Below are 24,665 nucleotides of genomic sequence, written 5' to 3' on the forward strand. Positions count from 1 at the left end.
AGTTCTTATGGTCAGTTAAAATGAGAAACGGTTGCTCAGCTCCCTCCAGCCAGTGGCGCCACTCTTCTAAGGCTAGTTTGATGGCCAATAATTCCTTATCTCCCACATCATAGTTTTTCTCAGAAGGGGTGAGTCGGCGCGAAAAGAAAGCGCACGGCTGGAGCTTCCCTAGAGAGTCTGATCGCTGAGACAGCACAGCCCCCACTCCCGCGTCAGATGCATCCACCTCCACAATGAATTGCTTACTGGTATCGGGATGTATTAAGATTGGGGCTGATGTGAATAGTTGTTTCAGTTTGGTGAACGCGGTGTGAGCCTCTGGGTGCCAGGTGAACGGTACCTTAGGGGAGGTGAGATGAGTGAGAGGCGCGGCCACCTGACTGTAGTTCCGGATGAAACGCCTGTAAAAATTGGCGAAGCCGAGGAAGCGCTGAAGCTTCTTGCGGGACTCCGGAATGGGCCACTCCAGAACCGCTTTGACCTTCACTGGGTCCGTCTTCACCTGCCCTCCTGCCAATACATAACCCAGAAAAGAAACAGATGAAACGTCGAACTCACACTTTTCTGCCTTGACAAACAGTCTATTCTCCAGCAAACACTGTAACACACTCCTCACGTGAACCTGGTGTTCCTCGGGGGTCCTGGAAAAAATAAGGATGTCATCTAAGTACACGAAAACGAAGAGATTCAGAAAATCCCGAAGCACATCATTCACAAGGGTTTGGAAGACCGCGGGTGCGTTTGTTAGGCCGAAAGGCATTACCAAATACTCGAAATGTCCCAACGGGGTGTTAAAAGCAGTCTTCCATTCGTCCCCTTCACGTATACGAACCAGATGGTATGCGTTTCGTAGATCTAACTTGGTGAACACGGTGGCTTCCTGGAGGGATTCAAAAACAGAATTAATCAAAGGCAAGGGATATTTGTTTTTCACAGTAATGTCATTCAGGCCCCGATAGTCGATACACGGCCGCAGCGACCCGTCCTTCTTCCCCACAAAGAAAAAACCCGCAGCGACTGGGGATGAGGAGGGTCGGATAATACCAGCTGTGAGGGATTCCTGGATGTAGCGCTCCATAGACTCTCTCTCCGGGCGGGACAGGTTGTATAGCCTACTGGAAGGCAGCGGAGCCCCAGGTAACAGATCTATAGCACAGTCGTAAGGACGATGAGGTGGTAGTGAGCAGGCCTTATCCTTATGAAACACTTCCTGCAGGTCATGATATACGGCTGGGACTGAGGAGAGATCAGGTGGCGGTACAACTGGTGAGGCTGGTCTAGCGCATGTAGAGGGAACAGCTGACCTCAGGCAATTCGCCAGACAAAACAAACTCCAATTGGAGATTCTCTTTCCGGCCCAATCGATTTGGGGATTATGCGTTTGCAACCAAGGGTAACCCAGGATGAGGGGCATGTCAGGGGACGGGAAAATAAAAAACTTCGTCTGCTCATTGTGATTGCCGGAGGTGACTAATCTCACCGGTGCCGTTTGATGAGTGATATATGCAATGACTTGGTTGTTTAAAGCGGAGGCTGGAATGGGAGGCTCTAGTGGTGAGAGTGGCAAGTCCAATTTCTCCGCCAGTTGAATATCCATTAAATTTTGCTCCGCCCCGGAGTCAATTAATGCACAGCAGGAAAAGGTTGTCTTGTGGGTCACTATAGAAACATTCAGCAACAGTCGGGGTCTTGTGGAACTTAAAGTACTGCCCACCCGTAGCCCCGGACTTACCGGTGGGCTGGTCCGTTTGGGCGCACTGGACAGGCGGTGATGCGATGCCCCGGTCTCCCACAGTACAGGCAGTCCCCAGCCCGAAAACGGCGCTCCCTTTCCTCCGGAGGGAGCCGAGAGCGGCCGATCTGCATCGGCTCAGGCGGCGGAGGAGAGGGGGAGCGGGGAGGAATAGCGGCGGGCAGAGGCGGGGGCAACAGCGGCGCCGCGCGCGCCTCGGGACGCGATACCGATCGAAAAGTTCTGGACCGGCGTTCCGCTTCCCTCTCCCGCAGACGATTATCGATTCTGCGGGAGAGGGTGAGCAGCTCCTCGAAAGATCCTGTTTCCTCATGAAAAGCAAGCTGGTCCCTCATCTGATCGTTTAGAGAGCGCAGAAAAATGCTGCGGAGAGCCGAGTCGGGCCAGTCCACAGCAGCCGCTGCGGTGCGGAATTCGACCACATACTCCGCAACGCTGTGCCTACCCTGCCGGAGGGCCAGTAGTTTTATCCTCAGAAACCGGGGGTGAAAAAGTCACCTTGAACTCGTCTAGGAAATCGTCATAGCGACAGCGATCAATCAGGTGAAAAGATAAATACGATTCAGCCCATGCCAACGCTCTCCCTCTTAGCAGCCCCACGAAGTGGGAGATTTTGGCAGCGTCATTGGGGAAGGACTGTGGCGTGCGGCTGAAGAACAGAGCGCACTGAAAGAGGAACCCCCCACACAGGTCCAATTCACCATGGAAGGGTTCTGGTGGCGGGGATGAGAGACCGCGGTACGCCGAATCGGGGGGACGGGGACGCAGCCCGTCCTGAGCTTCGCTGAGCTCTTGGCACTGATCTTGGAGCGACTGTAGGAGCTGGTCATGCCGGCCCAGCATAGCGCCTTGCCTACTTATAGCGGAGTGGATTGGGTCTGCGGGGTCCATTGTTGGCCAGTCCGTACTGTCACGGAACACGGAGTGTTCAGGTAAGAGGGCCCCAAAACAGACTCAATCACACCGCCGCTCTGAACTATATACAAGTTTTTATTGAACTGAGGAATCTTTTAACAACGCTTAAGGAAACGAAAAGCTAAGGCTCGTGCCACGGGAAAACAAGGTGCGCGGAGCCCAGGAGCACCGCAATCGGGACCGAGGGAACTGCAACGGAAAGGGGGAGACACAGTTAACAGCACGCAGGTTATCAAGAGATGAACAGCTAAGCTTTATGAGTTGCCGGGGCTTACAGGTGGAGCAGGACCGTGGAGCTTGGGGGGGAAGAGCCCGTGGAGGGAATCCTTGGGAGGGAGACAGGAGGACAGGCAGGCCACGGATTTCCACGCTGAATGCAGGTCACGCTAGGAAGACTTGTACGGACTGGCGGGGAGAAGCCGTCAGAGCTGGCTGAAGTAGCCCTCCGGTGATTGCCTCAGATGAGACGCAGGTGGTTTGGAGGCGGCCCAGCCCGAGGGTGTGGCCACCGCAGCCTCCCCTGGCTCCCTGGATGCCGAGCCACGGGCCGTGACATGCTGGCCTCTGTGGCAGCTCCGCCATAGTCACCACCAAACAACTGTGTTATTTTTACACATCGGCCAGCATCTGGCCAATCCACCACCTTTCATTGTTTATACCGTTACAAAAAAAAACCACACACACACATCGGCCCATAAAAAAGAAAAATCACCATTGGCCCACCGGTATGCCCGATGGCCAGTCCAGCTATGATGTGGACACCACATTTTTGGTTGTCTAGACCAAATTTTGCTCTACAAGGGCCTGATATCCACTTACGAGGACATTATACTGCCTCTGTTTAATCGAAATTTAAAACAAATATCCTCATATGTGGCTCTCATTTTTCTTAGAAACAAAAATTAGGTTTAAAAAAAATCTGGTGATCTTTGTTTTTACATCCATCGGATCCCAATATGCCCAAATATCGAAGAGAAAATAAAAATGTATGCCATGGAAGAGTTCGGGTCTTAGGAGGTTAAGATGTGCAGTGAACCTTGACTTTTTTGAGTCTTTGCTGTCGGTGTGTCTTATTTCAGGTGGGAGAGATAAAGACACAAGGGGAACATAACAGATGTATGCAGTGAGACATGAATACAGTTGAAATAAAGAAATAGTCTAAAAGAATTGAAATCGCTTTGCAGATTAAAACAATCTGAGGCAATATAGAGAAAATATATATTCTGTAACTAGTATCTTTTTGTATGTCAGAAACTGTCCTCTAAGGGTTTTTAAGGATCCCAGATTTGCCAGTGATAGAAAACAAAATAGGACAGTGCTCTACTGTGGTATTATCATAGACTCAAGTATGTGAATGACACTTCTCACAACATTCAAGAGAACACTGAAAGGTTGAGGTTTTGGAAAAACATATTCAGTACATTCAAATGAATAAGAACAGTCCATTTAATTTAAATATACTTTAATATGTAAAATAAACATTATAATCTTTTAAAATATTTACACCTTTCACTAGCAGTCAATTTAAAGTTTAACCCTGGCTGTATTATTTGTAAATACATTTAAGTAACCTCAGCATTCTCACATAATAATCACACATGTAAAAGTGCACCCTGATGAGACCTGGTAAACCTATAAGACCTTATACATCAAGCAATTGTTCACCTTCACGTTTTCCAAACAAGTAACCCTAAATCACATTTAAAAAAATAAATAACTTCAGTACTGTATAACAATCTATAAATACGTTAAAACTCTAGCATAAAGCTAAGGTGTTAAGGACAAGGTGGCCCAGGCTTTTTCAGGTCTGTCCAATAATCCAGCAGCTGTTTAGAAGAACCAAGAATGTATGTGATGACCTGGGAGAATTCACAGCGATTATATGCAGAGTTATAGGCCTTGAACTGGGAGGGTTTTGGTGGTGCTGTGGGGGCAAGTCCAAGCTTTTTCATGCACATCCCAATATAAGCATCCTCAATGTTAAAGGGTTTGACTGACTTTGAGATTTCCACATATTTCTTTGGAAGATCATTGGAAAAGACATATCCCATACCCAGTGTGTAGGTTGGGTATTTAGGCTCTGGATACAATTCCTCAGGCACATACCACTTGGAGTTCTTGGAACGAATGACTGGTCTGTTCCACATAAGCATCCCTGTCAGGTAGTTTGTCTTGGGGATGCCCGGCTGTTTTAGCATGATTACTAGATTGTCAACATTCAGAAACATGTCAGAGTCAATCTTCATGGCATAGGCTGCTGCAGGGCAGTGTGTACTTAGCCAGTCCATGATCACCATGGTTTTGATTGTTAGGTTTAGATAACTGTCTATGAAGTCACTCTGGATCAGGTCATGGTGCTGCAAATTTTCCTGTTCGAGCTTCTCAACATCATCTTCTCTAGAGACACCCAACATAAATAAAGTGAGTACCAGCTCACCCTGAACTATGTTTTCTTTGCCCCATGTCTGGCGGATCGCGTCCCGAGCTGCCACAGTTTTTGGTGCCACTGGAACCATGAGGACCAGGAATGGGATCTTGTTCTTGCAAACCTCTGTGTTATCCATAAGAAAATGGTAGTTGCGTGGATAGGCTTGGTGGTACTGAAGGGAGGTAGATCGCACAGTCGAAGGTTCAGTGGTTTTGTTAATGTCATTTAATATAACTTTGTGTTTGGGGTGAATGCGATAAGCAGGTGCATTAACCCTACTGTTCTGGTTTAAAAACCACTGGTATTGTTCCTGCAGTGGGAAGCTCTGCCATAGTGACAGCGAGCGGCTGGACAGGGTGTAACACAAGCCTAAGGCCAAAACACAAAACAGAAGCAGGAGCTGAAACCAGGAATGAAATAAGATCTTCTTCTGTGGAAAGATGCTCTGGACAAGTTCCCTAAAAAGACAAGAAAGATAAAAGTAGTGAGTTATATCATCTTTCTTTGCCATTGTTAACAAAGTGCACAGCTTCACAACATTAGAGTTAGAGCTGAAAATCTCTAAGCTCACTGATACTGAAGATTTATGCTTCAGTGGGAAATCTGCACCATATCAACACTCCTCTGAAACCCTGTGCCATAACCTATAGAACAACTTGATGTGCACCTCCTTAATGATGTAAGTACAAGCCAGGTGAACACAGCCCACAGATATTGTGATCGGCCTCTTTAGTACTGCCAATTTCTGTTGCATGTTTCCAGCTACTTTTATGCTGCAGTTTTTGAATTTATCAGTGAAAGAATAACAATCATTACCACAGTATAGGGAACAATATTTATAGCATCCATATAAGGACTCACAAATGGCAACAAATTCCTGGAGGGAGATAATACAGTCATGATAATACTTGAAAAACAGGCCATTTCTTTGTTTTATATATAATCCCTTTGTAATTTGTGTTTACTATAGCCTATTTACCTGTACTAAACAGACTTCAGGCATATCTTTTTATGTCCAAATATATTGGACATAAATAGAAAACCACATGGAAACATCAGAAGTCACTGTGCCCTTTGTTGGAAAATGATCACTTGCGCAGGTTTTATCAAAGGGTCTATGAAGATTTCCCGCATTTTTTTTTTTTTTTTTTTGTAACGATAGCACTGAAACTGAGTCACGGATGCCTGTTTAGATTATCTTCTGTCACCAATGCCTTGTGTGAAACTTTTTCTGAGGTTTTCTCTCTGAGCTTTTGAATTTGTTATTACCTGTTGGACTTCTTTTTTTTTTAATTAAATGTGATTTGAGTTCTCATCTCTGCACTCCACACTTTGTGACATCTAATGGTGACCATAGGTGGGAAGTTACAAAGTACAAATACCTACGTTATTCTACTTAAGTAGAATTTTCGGGATTCTGTACTTTACTTGAGTATTTTAATTTCTGACAACTTTTTGCTTTACTCTCTACATTTTTACATAAATATCTATACTTTCCACTTCTTATATTTTCTAACAGACTTGTTACTTCTGGAGTTTAAGTCGGGGAAAGGAGTGTAGGTCTATGTTGTGCTTGTGATACATCAGAATCTAGTGCTACAGAAGGGGGGAAGCATGAAAGGAGTGGCATTTTTTAAGTGTTAGGTAATTTCAAATGTAATGTTCTATCAGCTAAACAAACATCAACAATCACACAAACTGTTTGTATGCATTTTGTCGCACGGTGTGTTGCTGGCTAAAGGCTTAGCTGCTGTATTTCCAGGGAGAGAAAAGAGAGAGGACTAACTTCACTCAGAGATGGAGAAAGATGTAGAAAAACAGAAAGAACAGGAGAGGAAGACGAGAGGTTATATTTAAAAGTAAGGGCAAATTAACTGCAAATTTAAAGCTTACATATGATGTCATCATTTTCAATCACATGTTGAATTTATATATCATGTGTTGTGATAAATTATGTATATTATCACAAGTTTTATATATAAAACTAAGCTGTGCTAACTTTGTGTTATTCAAATGTTGCATGTCAGTGGGTAGTTTTGTCTAAAATATATAGCTTAATTTGCATTGGTGTGCTGAATTCACAGTAAAGCACTGTGTTGGATTGGTGCACAGTGCAGCAGAGCTGAATTAGCATTTAATCTGACTGGAGTATTTTTAAACCTAGGTATCTCTATTTCTACTTAAGTAAAGAAAGTCTGTGCTTTTGCTACTTCTGAAGTTGACGCAGTTTCCAAATTACTTCAGATATTATTTCTAGTAGTTTGTGATTATCAGTTATGGATTCTAGGATTCAGCTGCATGAGTTGTTGCTTAATTTGAGTATCTGCTTTATAATGTTAGTTCTGGTTTGGGTTCAGAACCCTTAATTAAAGTTTTTTTTATCCCCATTGCTGCTCTGCCGAGACCTCGACACCCTACAGCAATTCATGGCTAAGGGCAGATGATATAGTAAAGTGGCATAACTACTACCCACGTCCTGTATATGGATGCCATCAAGATGTACGCCGGGTGTGGGCAAGACACCAATTCACTTATCCACCTCAGCAGAATCTACAGTGAGGACATCAGGATTTCATTTGGACTGGATAAGATTGGCCAAATGATTGGAAAAAGAGGGATGGTGATCTGAAGAGGTGGAGTTGCCAGAAGGCAAGATAATAGATATGGAGGACAGCTACAACTACCTGGATATCCCACAGGCCAACGGGAACAATGATAAAGACACAAAAGGTCAATCCAGCCAAGTATCTCCAGAAGGTAAAACAGGTGCTGAGAAGCCACATGAACAGTAGAAATTAGATCCAAGCCATAATAGTATATGCCCTACCTGTCATCAGACACCCAGCTGGCCACAGGGGGAGATAGAGGCCACTGATATCAACATGCAAAACCCCTCACAATGCACAGAGCTCTCCAAAGTCCAGCACCCTGAGGCTCAATTAACACCAGAAAGATGGAGGGGGAGGATTATTGAGAGTCAGCGCCACAATGCAGGTTGAAACACACACCATAGTGTTGCAGCACTGTCCACCAATTTTGCGGAGACTATCGAATTCATTCACAAAACCACTGAAACACACATAGAGCAGAGTTTGCTACTCGAATGACTGCTCCACCATGATTCTGAGTATAGCAAAATAAGCTCTGTGCAGGATTTCTCCTTTCTAAACCAAGCCTGCTTGTCTCTGAGTTGCTGGTTGATGGCATTCTTCACAGGCTCCAAGATTATTCTGATGATAACTTTACTTGGGAATGACAACAAAGTGATTCATCTCCACTTGCCATACTGCGAGAGGTCTCTGCTTTTTTAGTAACTTCACAAAGATGCCTTTCTTTCAGTCCGATAGGATCTCACCCAAATCAAGCAGTTTATGAAACTGGTCCACAATGGTTTCTCCACCTTCTTTCAGTGCTTCTGCTGGGATGTTATCCTCTCCTGCTGCTTTGCCATTCTTCAGGCTCTTCAGGACATTCCAGATGTCCCAACCCAGTATAATGGCAAAACGTGTAATACACAAATTGAGTCACCGTGTCAATTTAATGCTTTGCCTCCAAAGCGTGAAATGTAAACACATGCAGGATTTGAATTATTACATGCAATAAGTTGCAATACCAGCAGGAGGAGATAATAAAGCCAAGAAGTCAGTAGTGAGCAAAAGCGCTTTCAAGTACATTATAGGGTCCTTAATCGCCAGAATCGATTATACTATGTAGCTAATATGTATTTACATGTAAATGTGTTAATAATATCTAGTTAAACGTTTCTCCTGATTATTTTGATGTTGGTTTGAAATAAAATATCTCCTTTGGCTGATACAGCAGCTTACTGCAACTTCTGCATTTATCCTTTGTAGAGATAAAGCGTGAATGTAGAAGTTTCAGCTTATTGCAACTTCTGCATTCTGTTAAACTGTTTAACATTTCCTTAAAGTGTCCCTTCCATCTCACGAGCTGGTCTTTCACTGAAGTGAGCACCTGTCTTGTTTCTCTGAAAGCAGTTTTGTAGTGTAATCTGGAAAGCTTCCTTTATGGCCTCCATGCTGATATTGAATCTGACTCTTGGGTTCTGCTTCCTTGCCTTTGCCGACAGCTTCAATTTCAGTGTTGCGATAACTAATTGGTGATCAATGTCTTGTCCCCATTTGGCCCTCACATCCTCCTCTAGTGTTGGCATATTTTGACATGGTCAATCCGGTTCTTCTTCTGAAGATCTGATAAAACCCAAGTTACTTTAAGGGAGCATCAGTGTGGGAAGAGCGTGCCTCCAAAGGTGAATTCACTGGAGGCACAGACGTCTGCCAGTTTTACGTTTCCTTTCATTTCACCAAGGCCATTTCTCTCTCTCTCTCTCTCTCTCTCTCTCTCTCTTTCTCTCTCTCTCTCTCTCAGTGTTGTCACTGCACACCTTGGTGCTCAGGTCTCCCATCAGAATCAGTATGTCGCACTCAATGTTCCCTCTAAGCTGCGCGCGTGTGCGATTGCGCACTGCTGGCACGGTCTCTGCGCACAGAAAATCTAACCTGAATTGAAATTAAAATTAAAACTTTAACAAGTTTTCTGTTTTGCAGTGTTAGTCAGTAAGTGACTGGCTGCTCCCGTATGGGATTAGAACGATGCCACTTTATCCCATAGCGCAGCCAATAATGCGATTCACATTCGTATATACGCAGCTAATCAACGTCGTTGACAGGCTATGACAGCGTCCTTATGTGCCGACACCGGTGTTTTAGCTAGCAAAGCGGCGTGGCTGATGTGGAGTGAAGCCACGTTAATGACAACGTGTACAACCATTGGAGATGTGAGCAGGACAGACGGAACAATTAACGGGAAAAGTGTGGACTTTATACCAGTTTTTAAAATTGTATTGATAGGCCACGTAAAACCAGAGTTATAAAAGTATATGCAATGTTTGGTTTTCTTCCTGAATACTATCGTTGTTTATATTTACTGCAGGAAGAAACGGTAAAAACGGCGTTTTATAAGGAAAACGCTCAAAAGCACTCTCCGCCTGTGAGCAAAAACAAAACCAAAAAAACCCCACCCTTTCCTATTGGTCGAAAAATGTATCATGTGAAATCAAAAAATGATATGGCAACATGGCATTTAGTTATTTAGGAAGGGGGGAGTTTTAGGAGTGACGGCGGTGTTTTGAGATGTGAGAGATTTTGTTTAGCGCAAATCTTGTGTAGTTAGTGTGTAGTGTAGTCAATAGTTTTGTTGTGTGTCAGAACAATGAGGCGACTGCTGAATGTTACAGGTGTTACAGGAGTGATACATCTCCTGTTGTCAGGCCTGCAGGTATCAGGCTGCTGTTCTCCTTTATCTCATAGTGGACAGAAATTATTTTTTGGAGTGGCACAAATAATTTGTGTGGCATCAAATTTGATGCAGAACAGCTGATTGTTCTGTAAATAGTTTGAAATGTTTATTTAAAAAAACGCCTTGGCTGCATTTTTAGGTAAACAGCTGCAAAAAACTTTGTTGTTTGCAAAACTCAGTTACTTTTTTGAAGAAGTAACTATATAATTAATTGCCCAACATTGGTCATTATTTGCAGACAGAGAGTTACAGGACTCTCTCCCAGACCACAGACTCATACTCATAATACAAGTCAGAGCTTTATTAAAAATAAAAATAAAAATAAAGTTGTGTTTTCAAAATTGGAGTTTAAGTTATTTTTACTTCCAATAGTGTTAACATACTACACAGGTCATGAACAAGATTTTTTTAAATTTTTATTGTAAGTGGGCTAAAGCAGTTAATTAAAAGTAGTCTAACATAAATGCTGTAATTTGATTATTTTAATAAACCCTGTAACTTGGATGGATTCGACGCTGGCGTGACCACAGTGCACACATCTGCTGTTGCTCACAGCGGTCCAAGGGATCGCTCAGGGAGTTTGTGTGTTCGCTCAGACACGTGAAAAATTAGAGGGAACATTGGTCGCACCTTTTTTTTTTTTTTTTTTGACCATGTAGTATTTTATTCTATTGTATATAGTATGTTATCGTTTTTATCTTATCCTATTCAATTGTTCTTCTTAATTTTTGCTGCTGTAACTTTGCACTGTCCACTTTCTGCTGTGACACAACAAATTTCCCATATGTGGGACTAATAAAGGTTTCTCTTATCTTATCTTATCTTATCTTATCTTATCTTATCTTATCTTATCTTTATTATTTTGTTAATGGTAATCTGGAGGAAGAAATGCAAAATGTATTTTTCTGCCTCCTCAACATTTTTATTTAATGTATGCTGCGTGACAATGGATGCCATCTAGAACCTGGATTCAAACGTGCCTATCCTACGATTAAACACTGGTTTCTGTTTCACCAAACTTCTGGTTGCCTCAGTAGAGCCACACCAGTTTGACTCATTTTCTTTTCTCAAGTAATACTGCTCATATTACTACTGTCTGTAACTTTGACTCCCCAAAAGTTTTTCCTTGTACTTCAATCAAGCCAAGTGGAAAGACCCGTATACGCAGCATTGCAGTTCAGGGAATGTTTTATTTGCACACTGCTTTTTGTATTTTATTATTTATTTTGTTATGTCAGCCAGACTGATTAAACAAATTGCATTTTAATAGTCTACCCATTGTGTTCACTATGTTTTGTTATACTGATGTGTAGCAACAAACTTCAGCCATGAGAAATCAGTTAGATCCAAGTCATCAATCATTAATCATCAATCATTTCCTGCTTAGAACAAGACGGTCAACTTTGTCTAACTTGCCAGGCAGAACAATAGCTCTAACACACCATCAACAATAAAACACACAAAAGACGTTAAATATTATCTTTTAAAAAAAGTTAGTTTTTCGTTTCTTTGTTTGTGTTGTTTTTTAATCATTCATTGCCACCGAAACTGTTTCTTGCTTTTAAATAAGTTGAAAGTGACTTCAGCTAATCAGTTTTATGTCTGTCAGGTATCCAGTATTCAAGTAGAGAAAATTTATAGCTTATAATATCGCATAAGTCAGCTTCTCCCCGAACGCTAACATTTAAGCTTAATCAGTTAAACGTTTTCATACTGGTCTTGTCATTTTTTTTCATCACAAAAAATGGAAACAAATATGAATGAAAGCTAAAGAATAGCGACTAATGCGTCCCAGAAGGATGAATTCAGAGCCTTTACATGCTGCTGCTTTTCAGGAAACCAAAGCTGAGTTTTGGTTAGGAAGCAGTTTGATAAGTCCTTACCTCTTCGTTCCATTCGCACCTGAGCCAGTGTCGGGATCCCCCATGATCGGCCCCGTCCCTTCTTTTCGTGATTCCTTGTTCTCTTTCTTTCTTCTTCGCTTCAGCCACAAAATCCAGCGATTATTTATTTAAGTGGCTCACTTAAGGAGTTCCATCCTTTAATGTTTCCAGATAAATGAATGAAGCGACTTCTTTTTGTCTTTTTCCTTTCGTTGTTTTTTAAATTGTGTGTGATATAGGATAAGTGAGAGAAGGAGGGAGGCGCAGGAGGAGACTGGGGAGGGCACTGAGAAGGGGGAGGAGAGAGACGAGACACAGATGGGGGGGAAATTATAGTTTGTAATTTTCCCCTAATTAGAACCAGCTCATCTTTCCACTCAAGTTAACTGTAATCTGAAAATTTACTTCATGTGGTTTTTTATGGTATTACTATGGATGTCTAGGGCTGGGAGTAGGAAGGGTCTTAACCACAAAAATTGCGCGCATGGGAGGAGACGCATTCTTTTTAATATTGAAGGAGTCAGCCGAGTATTGACAACTTTTACGCACAGTGCTCCTCTCGGCACTCTACATCGGCTCTGTCAAGTGCCTTTTAACGGCTGAGGTGCTGTGGTTCCTAACAATCTCTCCCTGTGCGACAACATTATCAGACGAATACCGGGATATCTAGGTGGGAAGATATATCATGACCTGGCTTGTACCACGCTGTGCACTTTGAGAGTAGTGAGCTCTTTAGAGACATACTGCACGGCCAAGTGCTCGATTTTATAAACCTGTGCCTGAAAACACTTGAATTCAAAGATGAAGAAGTGTGGCCCAGTGCTTTAATCCATATAGTGTAGCGCCTTTTCGTCTAAGCATCGATTTGGAACGAGATAGCTTTCTAACGCCACATGCCATGTAACGAGAAAAACAAAGAGCTTGTGTTTCTTATGCTTTAAAAAAAAGAAAAGAAAAAAGATTCCTCTGCTGAGCAGCTCCTGCAAGTGTAATTTGCAGTTGTGTCTGTCAACAAGTCATTCTTAAGGAAGGGAAACAGGAGGGCGGTAAAAGGCTTTTGTATTCTAAATGACAAAATTCCTCCGCTGAACATCATTGCAACAACTCTTGTGTAGTGACTATCAACAGCCACCAAGAAGACCGGAGAACTACTCTCTGTAATTCCTTTAACACTGCTTAAAGAAATTTGAAGAAAGCTTGCCTAAGACAGCTCGGGCTGTGTTGAAGAATAAAGGTTAAAATAAGGTCGGAAATAGGTCATATCAAATACCTAAATAAACTTTGACTTTAAAGCATGTTTGAATTGCACAACTATTTTTTCTGTGTATGTTCTATTTGTTTGCACACTAGTGTTTGTTCAGCAAATAGATGAAACCTCTTTGAAATATTCCTTGGAAATTAGAAATAAATGATGGGTTCCCTTAAAACTAACATATGTATACTGTAAAATAATTTTGTCCTGATTGAGTTACACAGAGGGATACAAAGAATCTGTTTGACTGTCACAGCATCAAACATAGTTTTAATCTGTAATATTTAATTTAATACTATCCACATCTTAACACATTTTTTTCTTATAAGATTTTAGTAGCTTAAACAATATAACAACAACATGGTAATGACATTAGGGTAGATATATCTTTCTTTTATATTCATTATATGATTTTTTTATCTTGTGTGATAACTACATCAAAAGTTCTGTTTGTCTAATATTTTTGACAAATTGCCTGACAGTGTGCAGAGCTCAGGCTACATTTTATATTTTACTAAGTATCTTTATCGTAACATATCAAGATTTTATTCAGTTATACTATGAACATTAACATTCAAATAATGAAAAAATTATAATAAAACAAAAAGTATTACTCTGTTGTAAGTGTTATTGTTAGTAATTCACCAATATTAGCATGCTAACATGCTATAATAAAGCATTAAACATGGCTAGCATTACAACTTATTTCCTTTCACTTGTAAGCATTGAGGATATTAACGTGCTTATATTAGTGATTAGGTCAAAGTACAGCTCAAAGAGCTGCCAGCATGTGTGTAAAATGGCAGTATGTAGAACACTCATTGTGCTAAATGCATACTCATTATTAAAACAAGCTTGGCTTTGTCTTTACTGCAGTGCTCTGACTAAATCAGAAACAATGACATAAAAGTCCAAAGTTCAAACTGCTCTGTTTAGTTCACTAAGCTGACCGAACATATACGCCCTTTCTTATATTTATTCAACACACTTTAAGTTTGGAAAATGCCTTTATGCTTTAGACCACAGAACTAGGTATCTGCAGACATTATGGAATATCTTGCAAAAGGTTTGAGCCACCCATCACTTCTTTGAAATTTGTTTGGAAAATGGAAAATAGGTGCAGCATTTAATCAAAATGTAGAAACATACATAAAAATGCTTTCATGGTCCTTCTGTCCTCTCCAGTCAGCACACTACTGTTTTTTTCCATTATATTGTGTGTTTGTTGGTCTGGGTTTTGTGCAGAAGCATGACTCTCCTCGCCTTCTACCTCCACACACCTGGAGTAATCACACACCTGTCCCTGATGTCCTTGTTTGTGACCGCTACTTAAGGTAGTGCCAGACCTTCAGTCTTCTCTGGATTGTTGTATTGCTACAGTTTGGCTCCCAACTTTTGAGATTGCGCTACTTACCTGTGAGAGAGGAACTTATCTGCCTTTTCCATGTATGCAAATTCTTCTAGAGAAAACTTTGCTGGAGAGCAGTGAATTTTTGTGTCTTGGAGAATCTGTGTGAATCTGAAAATCATCCTGCTTTGAGGAGACTGGGACCATCACTAATGTTGATCTTCTATGTTGCACATTGAGTCACTGTTAATAAATGCACTGACCTTTTTTCTTCAACACAGCCTGAATTCTATGAGGTAGCTTCTTTCTTCTAACTTCTTTAAGTAGTTTTCAGGCTTCTTGAAGGACATTCCAAGCTCTTCTTTGGGTGTTGGCTGCCTTTTGTTCTGTTCTCTGTCCAGATGATTCCACACTGCTTCAATAAGTTTGAGCTCCAGGCTCTGGAGAAGCCAGTCCATGACTGATAGTATTCTACTGTGTGTTTTCCCATACAGGTACATGTTTACTGAATGGCATTGTGTTTGGGGTCATTGTCATGCCGAAACAAAAGCCATCACCAATCAGATGGTATTGTTTGTATATGTTCGCAGTTCCATCCAATTTCGACAAAATCCTCAACATCACTGGCTGAAATGCAGCAGTCACTGTTGTACGCCTCATAAGTTCATGACCATTTGATTCAAAATTTTGAAATCTGATTTCACTCCTTGATAAGAGGAGTAACAATTGTAATTTGGCAACCTCTGCCTTTGCTCCATGTTAACCTTCCTTGACAGCTAACATTCTGAGACCATTTCTAATGAGGCTTCTCATTTCAGGTCTTTAGTGGATTTTTGTTTTTTCCAATTTCTTAATTTCAGATACTATTCATCTATTGCAGTTAGTTTTTACTTTCACTTTTTCTTTTGTCCTCCACCGTTCCACATCATGCAGAGATCCACTAGGTTTTCAGGTGATGGCTCTTTGGAGATCATCCTGTTGGTGCAGAAATAATATTTTTATGCCTATCAAACTGTTTTATTGTTGGCATTTTTCATAGATTCGGTTAAAGAAATGGAAACAAATTCTGTGTTCCTGTAACTGGTTGATGCGGAACAAAAAATAAAATGCTCTTTTATAAATGGAGGAATACAGCAACTGTGCTTTAATTTAAAAAAAAATTAAAGATCTTCAAAAAGCTTAAAGAGCTATTGTTCAGGACCACTTTTAGTAAAGACGTGGGTGTTCTGTCTGAATTGCAGGAATCCAAGAGAAACAGTCCAGTGGAGTTTTTTTTTTACCACATCCATCCATTCTGTTCCACTTCTCCAAATCAAAGTCAAGAGGGGGCTGGAGCCCATCCCAGCTACCACAGGACAAGAGCCGGGATACACCCTGGACAGGTTACCAGTCTGTTGGAGGGTTAACTCAGAGCAGACAAGGATTCAAACTCACATTAACACCTACAGGTAATTTAGAACTACCAATTAACCTTTCCCCACTGGGGGGATTTTCCCATGACATTTTTATCAGACACTTCTGTGGTTAACCACAATAAGCCAGTAACTGGTTGGAGTCCCATCCCTCCATTCCCTCCTTCTTTTTGTGTGTTTGTGTGTGAATGTTATATACTACAGCCACTGCATTTAAACTTCCTATTCCCTCAGGCTGCCAGTTCATGTCTGTCCAATCAGGGTTAGAATTAGGGTTAGGGTGGGGACTAGGGGTCTAAGTGAGCATTTGCAGATTGAGTGCATCCGGTCCTGTACCAGCAGACTGAGAGACAGCTTTTTCCATCAGGGCATCAGACTGCTGAACACGTCATAGACACCTCACCTTCACTACTGGAACTTCAACATTATGCACTCCATACTGTACATTAATGCCACTGTTTTGCACATGTCCAACTACCAACCTCTGTATATTTTATATATTTTATTTTATTGTTTAATCTATTTAATTTGTAAAATATGTATACACACACACACACACGTAGAAAAACATATTTAGTATACACATCCAGTAATGCATACACTCTTATATATTGTACATATATTTATTACTCTCAGATTTAGCCATTCTTATATTTTGCTTGTTTTACGTTATTGTATTTTTGCACAACTCTGTTGCTTGTGAAGCTCGCACACAAGAATTTCATTCGCATGTACTGTACCAGTGTACCTGCACATGTGATGTGACAATAAAAGTGATTTGATTTGATTTTGAGTGTCATCACCCCATGCATTTTGGATTGGAGGTATAAAACTTGTTGCAACCAATCCACTGTCTTCAGTCCAGAGAAAGATTGCTGTTTTACAATGCTTATACAAGTGTATTACTTCTCCAAGTGCTGAAACCTAAGGCTGTCATCACAAAGGTGTATTTCCATGTCAGATATTTACTAATTTTCTTTCTCGCCTACAATTACCTACCTGGAGGGGAGGAGGGCCTTTACTATAACCAAAGCTGTGACAGGCATGCCATTGCAACACCCATCAGAGACGTTTTATTGTTAATATGTCACCTGAGACGTGGAGATGTATTATTATAACGACCATTTTCTGTTTCTCCTTGGAGCTATCAGTAACATTCACGTGGTAATCTTTTACATCGAGAAGAAGATACCTGTTTGTCTGCTTTTTCCTGCTTTCCACACAGCAAAATCTCCAGTGTTAAACTGACACTAGAGAGTGTCTATATGAGTCCACTCCTCTGAGTGTTAAATATAACACCGTTGAGTGTTAAATGAACACTTTTGACAGTGTTATATTTTTAAAAGTAACCTAGTCAGTTTTGAAGATTAACAATGACTAACACTGAGCAGTGCTGATTTTCTAACACTGGAATATTTCTAACATTTTGAGTTATTTTCCAGTGTTAGAAAATCAGCACTGCTCAGTGTTAGTCATTGTTAATCTTCAAAACTGACTAGGTAAGTAAACTCCAACTGTGAGTGGGCAAAAACACAAATAAGAGTGGACACGCACAGTAAGAAAAACCCTAATTTATAACAATTCTTTTTTCTACCATGTGTTCTTCTATTCCAACTTCTAAAATAACAAAACAAAAAACATCACAACACAAAAAATACACAATGGTGTCACACTCTCTCCATTAATGCATTTATTGACACTGAGTCATTGCCATAGTCATAAACACTAGTGGAGTGTTTAAAAGGTGTTGCAGTCGCCCTGATGTACAAATCACATCTGTTGTCAAGCCTTTAAAAAGTTTAACGTTTCCTAAAATGTAATTTTAAAAAAAAGCATATATATGCACTTTACAGCTGAGTACATATGTTCCATATACTGAGTGATATAGTTTAGCTGAAACACAAGGCACTTACTGGGGCACCTTTGAAATACTGATCAGGATGTGCAAACAGGTCAACACAGATACTGGCCATGTGTGGCCATCGTCAAACACTTCCCCTTCACTGCTGCTGGACAGACTGCTTTGTTTTCCTGTTCCTACTTATGCCACGTCTCAGTGTTTGTTCAAAGCAAATGTGTAATCATTATTGCCGTATACACACCTTTGTCTACCCATAAGAATGATTCCTTCAGGCAGGGCTGATCCTGTTTAGACCATTGTCTTGAAACGATTAGTACAACAAACACTAAGCTAATATAATCTGCGAGTAAAGGAGCTCTGACCTTCACTTGTGTCAATATGTTTGTTTTTTTTGGGGGGGGTTGTTCGTTCTTCTTGCGATTAGAAAAATCACATGGTCAATATAGCTTTGTGTTGAATAAAATCTGTCACACGTCATTGTGTTCTAAGTCTGAGTCAAGGTTTTACTGTTAGCTAAAATAAACAGCAGTGGAGATGAGAGCAACACTGAGCACTTTTCTATGTGCAAATTAGTGAGATAATTGCTGACATTGTCCTGTGTAGCGTGAGACCTCTCGTGATTTAGTGTTTCTTGGGGGTTGGAGGCAAGGCAATTATTCTGTTTGCTTTTGGCTTGGAAATTAAGCAGGTGAGGGGATATACCAGGAGTACATATTGCACGTAGCAACTGGTGTACCAAACTGAAACCACAGAAACCTTTACATGATCAGACTGAGTCAAAGCTTATGATTTCAAACTGACTTAAGTACAATCTATAAGCAGACTGCTGTGCAAAATCTTTTCCATAAACACATAATTACCTCTTCATATGCAGAAACATTGTGTAAACACCTTTGCTCAAATAAAATCAAATGTATCAAGGGTAGCTCTACATTGTATGTTTTAATATTACACAGTTGTGTGTTTTGGCGTGTGGACTGTACTTCCTATTGCTCCCCACATCCTTGTTTCCTCACAGCTTTATTGTTGAGGAAACAATCTTAATCGATGGAAGCACTCTGTGGGGGTTGTCCCACCTTCACTGTTGTGATTGGTGTGGGGGTAGGGACAGGCTTAGGGCGTCGGGGGGTTCCCCAGGAGCATCTTCCTTGGGGGGCTCAACCCGGGGTAGCGGTCATGGCCAATTAAGGGCTCTGTTGGCTCTTAGGTGACGGTTTCCTCGTGGCTGCGTGCAGCGGGGCTAGGGGAGGGTCTGTGCTGACGGACGTGGGTTACTGACCTGGTAGCCTGGCTGCCCCTGGGTGGGTCCGGGACGGGCGTGAGGTTCTGGGGGCGCTCCGTCTCTGGGCTGGGGCCCTGGCCGGGCCTCGGGGGCTCGGGTCCTGGTTGGTGTGTTGCTGGGGTTGTGGGCGGGTGGGTATATGGGGGCCCAGTCCTGGCGCAGGGCGCCGCCAGTGCATCGAGCCACCTGGGGGACTCTTCAACTGGTGGGGGAGGTTGTCACATCTTGCAGGAGCTTTCCTCTCCTCAGGAATTCTCTCTGCAGGAGGGGGAGATATAGGAGAGGTGGAGGAAGATCTCAGCCTGGGCGTCTATTGTCTTGCGTAGTCTGGAAGATGAGTGGATGATGGGGTGGGTGCAGTTTTCTCTGTAATGGGGTCGGGTGGGCTGTCCCGGGCTCTGTGGGGCCGGGCGGCGCTGCTGCACTGGGCCCTGGTCCGGATGGGCCTGGGCCCCCTTTCCCTGGCGGGTTGCAGAGTATGGGGGTGCCTACTGGGGTCAGCGGGGGAGCTGGCCCCAGGGAGGGGTCACTTGCCCCTCCCTTTCTTCCCTCCCCATCTCCAGCTGCCTCCCTCTTCCCGCTCCACCACAATCACCCACACATGCAGGGCCTTGGGGTAGGGGTGTGTCACCAGGGTGCAGAGGAGGCATCCCCCCCCCCCTCTGTCCCCTTCTGGCTGCCTCTGCCTCAATTTTATCTCACAACTTAGACATTCACATTACTCACACTCTCATAACACATACATATAGGATCTTGGGGGTGGGCTCACAACACGGACTCCAAATTACCATCAGGGTGTATAACCTCACCCCTGGCGTCGTTGCCCACCTCTCAATTTTAAATACACGTAGACATTGAGGGCTATCAGGAGGGGCTATGTGCTTACCTGCTGCTCTCTGGCAGGTAGCTCCATGCCCTCCTGGGTTTTAATTGCACCTTAGAACACATATACATCAACACTACATATGAGCGGGTAGAGGGAGGTTTGGAGTCTTCTCACACCCCCGGTCTCTGCGGCCTGCTGGAGCGGGGGGGCTAGGAGGAGGAGTTGGCCGTCCGACTGGGGTCTGGTGTGTGGGGCCTCCCTGCTGCTGCGGAGTCGGGGCAGTCTGCTTCTCCCCACTGCAGGGAAAAGGGTAACACCACCTGGGTCTGGGTGCAGTTTCCCCCTCCAGGGGCAAGGGTACCTAGACCCGGTTCTTAGAGTACGCTTGGGGAGTGTGATTGTGTGTACAGCGTCTCTTTATGTCTGTCTCCACGTTGGTTGAGTGTGGAGTAATTGCCTATGAGAGCATGAGGGTGGGAATGGATGTTTGTATTTGAGTTTGCCTGTATGTCTGTGTCTATATGTCAGGTTGGGTATCAGACGCCACCTCTCTGGGGACATCTCAGGCCCTCCAAGGTTTGGAGGCCTATCTCCCCCCACCACTTCCCCTGCCGGTGGCAGACGCCCTCAGACATCGATGCGTTGGTGGTTCTTTGTGTCCGGGGGTGGGCGTCCGGGTACACACCGGCTCACTCCTTGGTGGCTGCTTATCGGGGCCTGGAACCTGGGGCTCGCTCGGGCCACTTCGGGGGTGGGGTGCCCTCGGCCTCTCGGCCTGGGGCTCGGTCACTCAGGCACAGCTGGCTGCCGGCGGAGCTCACGGGCACGTCACTGCAACCCCCCCTGGCTTCTGCTCCGCGGCTGCTGAGTGATCCCTCATCTGGGACTCTCCTCAGCTCTTTCTGGGACAGTGGCGCGGCTGCCCCTCTGTTGGTCTTCCTTGGTCTCTTGTGTTCTGGGGGCCTCTGGATGTCTGGAGTTTTGATCTCCTCCATACCTGCTTCATGCCCTGGAGGATGGGACTGTGGCCCCCCACACCCTCTAGCAGATCATTACATTAAGGAACCTTTTAAATACAAGCGCGCTCATGCTCACAGGTGTACACACAGGTGATCACACACACAAACTACACCCTTTTTGGCTCCTACCTCAAAGCACACTGTGCGCTGTCGATCTTACGTGCTGCACAATAATGTTTAATATTAAGTATTTAGTGTTATATTCCCATATATCATTGTGATGTTGTTTATTCTATTACTCTCGTTTTCTTCTGCTTGTTTTCTTTTTTCTTTCTCAACAGGTGATCCAGGTGATCGATATATGTATTTTTTGTCTGCTTATTTTGTTGGTTTTTGTTTTTTGCCCTTTATCCCCGTCCCTCTTCTCCGCTGTTTTTTTTTTCCCCCTCTTTCTTTCTCCCTTTTCTTTTCCCCTGTCCCGTATCTAGCAAGTAAAAAAAAAATAAAATAAAATAAACAATAAAAGGTAAGTCAAATGGACCATTACGGCAAGGCTGGGATGGTCCATTTGGTAAAGTAAATCCGTTGGGCATCTTTCTTCGCCTTTAGACAATAATTCTGATGGCAAAAGAACCAAACGGGACAGGTTTAAAAAAAAAAAAAAAAAAAAAAAAAAAGATGTAGATGAAAATAAGAAGATGGGTTTATGGAGGCTCAGGTCACTCAGATTACACATATTCCCTAACTTCTGTTATTTAGCTGTGCAGCGATGTGGTTTTGTTTCTCTTTGGAGTAAAAATGCGGCGGAGGCCTGGAAGGAGGGCACAATGGGCTGGAGAGCACCAGCTTGACCTGGGACACATGACCGCACATGTTGCACAGCAGTTTGAGACGGACGGACAGAGGATTGACAATAGCGTCTATGGGAAAAGGACCAATAAACTGGGGTGACAGTTTTTTGGATTTGGTCCGTAATGGCACAAAACGAGTAGACAGCCATACCTGTTGTCCGACGGTATACTCTGGGGCCTGTGTCCGATGACGGTCAGCGAGAGCCTTGTTCCGTTCTGCTGTGCGGAGTAGAGCGCACGCCAGGCACGGCGACACCTACGGAGGTGAGCCTGCACAGAGGGAACAGTGTGCTCACCTTCGATCGCTGGCAGCAAAGGTAACCCAGGGACGCTTCAAAAGGAGACTTGCCCGTGGCGGTAGAGGTGTGGCTGTTTTGTGCGTATTCAATCCACGGAAGCTGTTCACTCCAGGTCGATTGGTTATGTGAGGCGACACAGCGGAGGGCAGCTTCAAGCTCCTGGTTGGCCCACTCCGATTGTCCATTACTCTGGATGGAATCCGGAAGAAAGACTGACCTTGGCCCCCAGCACGGAGCAGAACTCCCTCCATACTCAGGATGTAAACTGCGGCCCTCTGTCTGAGACGATGCCCTCGGGGATCCCGTGGAGCCTGAACACATGGGAGGTGAGGAGCCAAGCCGTCTCCAGGGTAGTGGGGAGCTTCAGGAGGGCGACGAAGTGTGCAGCCTTACAGAAACGGTCAACAATGGTAAGTATTGTGGTGTTACCTGTAGAGGGCGGCAGACTCTGATACATACTCCCGGGCATCCTTAGCCATGGTGGGCCACCAAAAGTAGCGTCGGAGGAAGGATATGGTGCAGAGGACCCCCGGATGGCACGAAAAATGGGCAGTGTGAGCCCACTGGATAACTTGAGGGCGGACGGCCGAAGGAACGAAGAGGCGGTCGGGCAGACCGGTTCCCGGATCTGGTTCGGTTTCTTGCACCTCCTGGATTAGTGACTCGATCTCCCAAGGAACAGCTCCAATCACACAGGCGGCCGGGAGAACGGGTCCGGGGTCCGATTCCTCCCCCGTGACGGAGAACTGCTGGGACAGGGCGTCTGGCTTCACGTTTCGTGACCCTGGCCTGTAGGTGATGGTAAAGTCAAAACGAGTAAAGAACAGCGCCCACCTGACTTGCCAGGAATTGAGACGTCTGGTCGAGCAAAGTTATTCCAGATTTTTGTGATCCGTCCATATGATAAACGGCTCCGCTGCTCCCTCCAACCAATGTCTCCACTCCTCCAGGGCAAGCTTGATGGCTAGGAGCTCCCGGTCCCCGATATCATAGTTACATTCTGCGGGAGAGAGACGGCGAGAATAGAAGGCACATGTATCCGATGTGTCCACTTCCACAACGAAGTGCCGTGTGAGGTCCGGTTGCCAGAGAATGGGTGCAGTGGTGAATCTCTTTGAGCAGGGTGAAGGCTTGCTGAGCGGCAGAATCCCACTGAAAAGGAACTTTTGGAGAGGTGAGTTTAGTGAGAGGGAGAGCGATTCTGCTGAAATCACGAATGAATCGTCTGTAGAAGTTTGCGAATCCCAAAAAGCGTTGCAGTTGCCGGCGATTTGGAGGTGTGGGCCACTCCACCACCGCTCGCACCTTCTCTGGGTCATTCCTTAAGTTCCCCCTCTCGATGATATAGCCCAGAAAAGCCACCGAGGTCACGTGGAACTCGCACTTCTCCCCCTTCACAAAGAGCCAGTTTTCCAAGAGGCGTTGCGGGACCTGCCTCACATGAACTTGGTGCTCCGCGAGTGTTTTAGAAAAGATCAGAATGTCATCCAAGTACACAAAAACACAGTGGTTAACAAAATCACAAAGCACATCATTAACCATGGCTTGAAACACAGCGGGAGCACTGGTCAGACCAAAAGGCATCACGAGATACTCAAAGTGGCCCAAGTGTGTATTGAATGCAGTCTTCCACTCATCCCCCTCGCACCAGATGGTAAGCGTTGCGCAGGTCTAGTTTGGTAAAGACAGTCATGCCCTGAAGCAGGTCAAAAGCAGAGGAAAGCAACGGCAAAGGATACTTGTTCTTTACAGTGATCTGGTTAAGGCCCTGATAGTCAATACATGGACGAAGCGACTTATCCTTCTTGTCCACAAAGAAAAACCCAGCCGCAAGAGGGGAAGAGGGCGACTCAACCCCGCTGCGAGCGACTCCGTGATGTAACGTTCCATAGCATCTCTCTCGGGCTGGGTGAGGCTGTATAGTCGGCTAGATGGCAACAGGGCTCTGGGAAAGAGACTGATGGCGCAATCGTACAGACGGTGGAGGGGAAGGGACCGTGCACAATCTTTACAGGGTCATAAGAGCATCCAGGGAGGAAGGCAGTTCACGAAGCATCAGTTCATTCTTTATCCCATCATTAATATTAGCGAGTAATGCACTTTTAAGAGCCTCTTCCCCCCATTTCGTCTGCTCAGCCAAAGTAGAAAAATCAATAGAAAAATCGGCCATGCTCCGCTTACCTTGTTTGAGCACGAGTAAGCGTTGGCCGGCGGTGGCTGCAGTGGATTCCCTGTCAAACACACTTTTAAACTTATCAAGAAAATCAGAAAAAGTGA

At 44.0% G+C, this 24,665-nt stretch overlaps 1 protein-coding gene across 1 annotated transcript; it reads right to left on the reverse strand.

Moving 5' to 3' along the window:
- Window positions 1-4,348: 4,348 nt before the first annotated feature.
- LOC134628476 (beta-1,3-galactosyltransferase 1-like) lies at window positions 4,349-12,382 on the reverse strand. The gene is made up of 2 exons (XM_063475157.1): window positions 12,299-12,382; window positions 4,349-5,554 (listed from the first exon to the last, which is right to left on the reverse strand). The coding sequence occupies exons 1-2, from the start codon at window positions 12,340-12,342 to the stop codon at window positions 4,444-4,446; spliced, it is 1,155 nt and encodes a 384-aa protein (XP_063331227.1). The 5' UTR covers window positions 12,343-12,382; the 3' UTR covers window positions 4,349-4,443.
- Window positions 12,383-24,665: the final 12,283 nt, after the last annotated feature.

This window comes from Pelmatolapia mariae, linkage group LG6, assembly GCF_036321145.2.
Source record: "Pelmatolapia mariae isolate MD_Pm_ZW linkage group LG6, Pm_UMD_F_2, whole genome shotgun sequence".
In the NCBI taxonomy this organism is placed as follows: domain Eukaryota; kingdom Metazoa; phylum Chordata; class Actinopteri; order Cichliformes; family Cichlidae; genus Pelmatolapia; species Pelmatolapia mariae.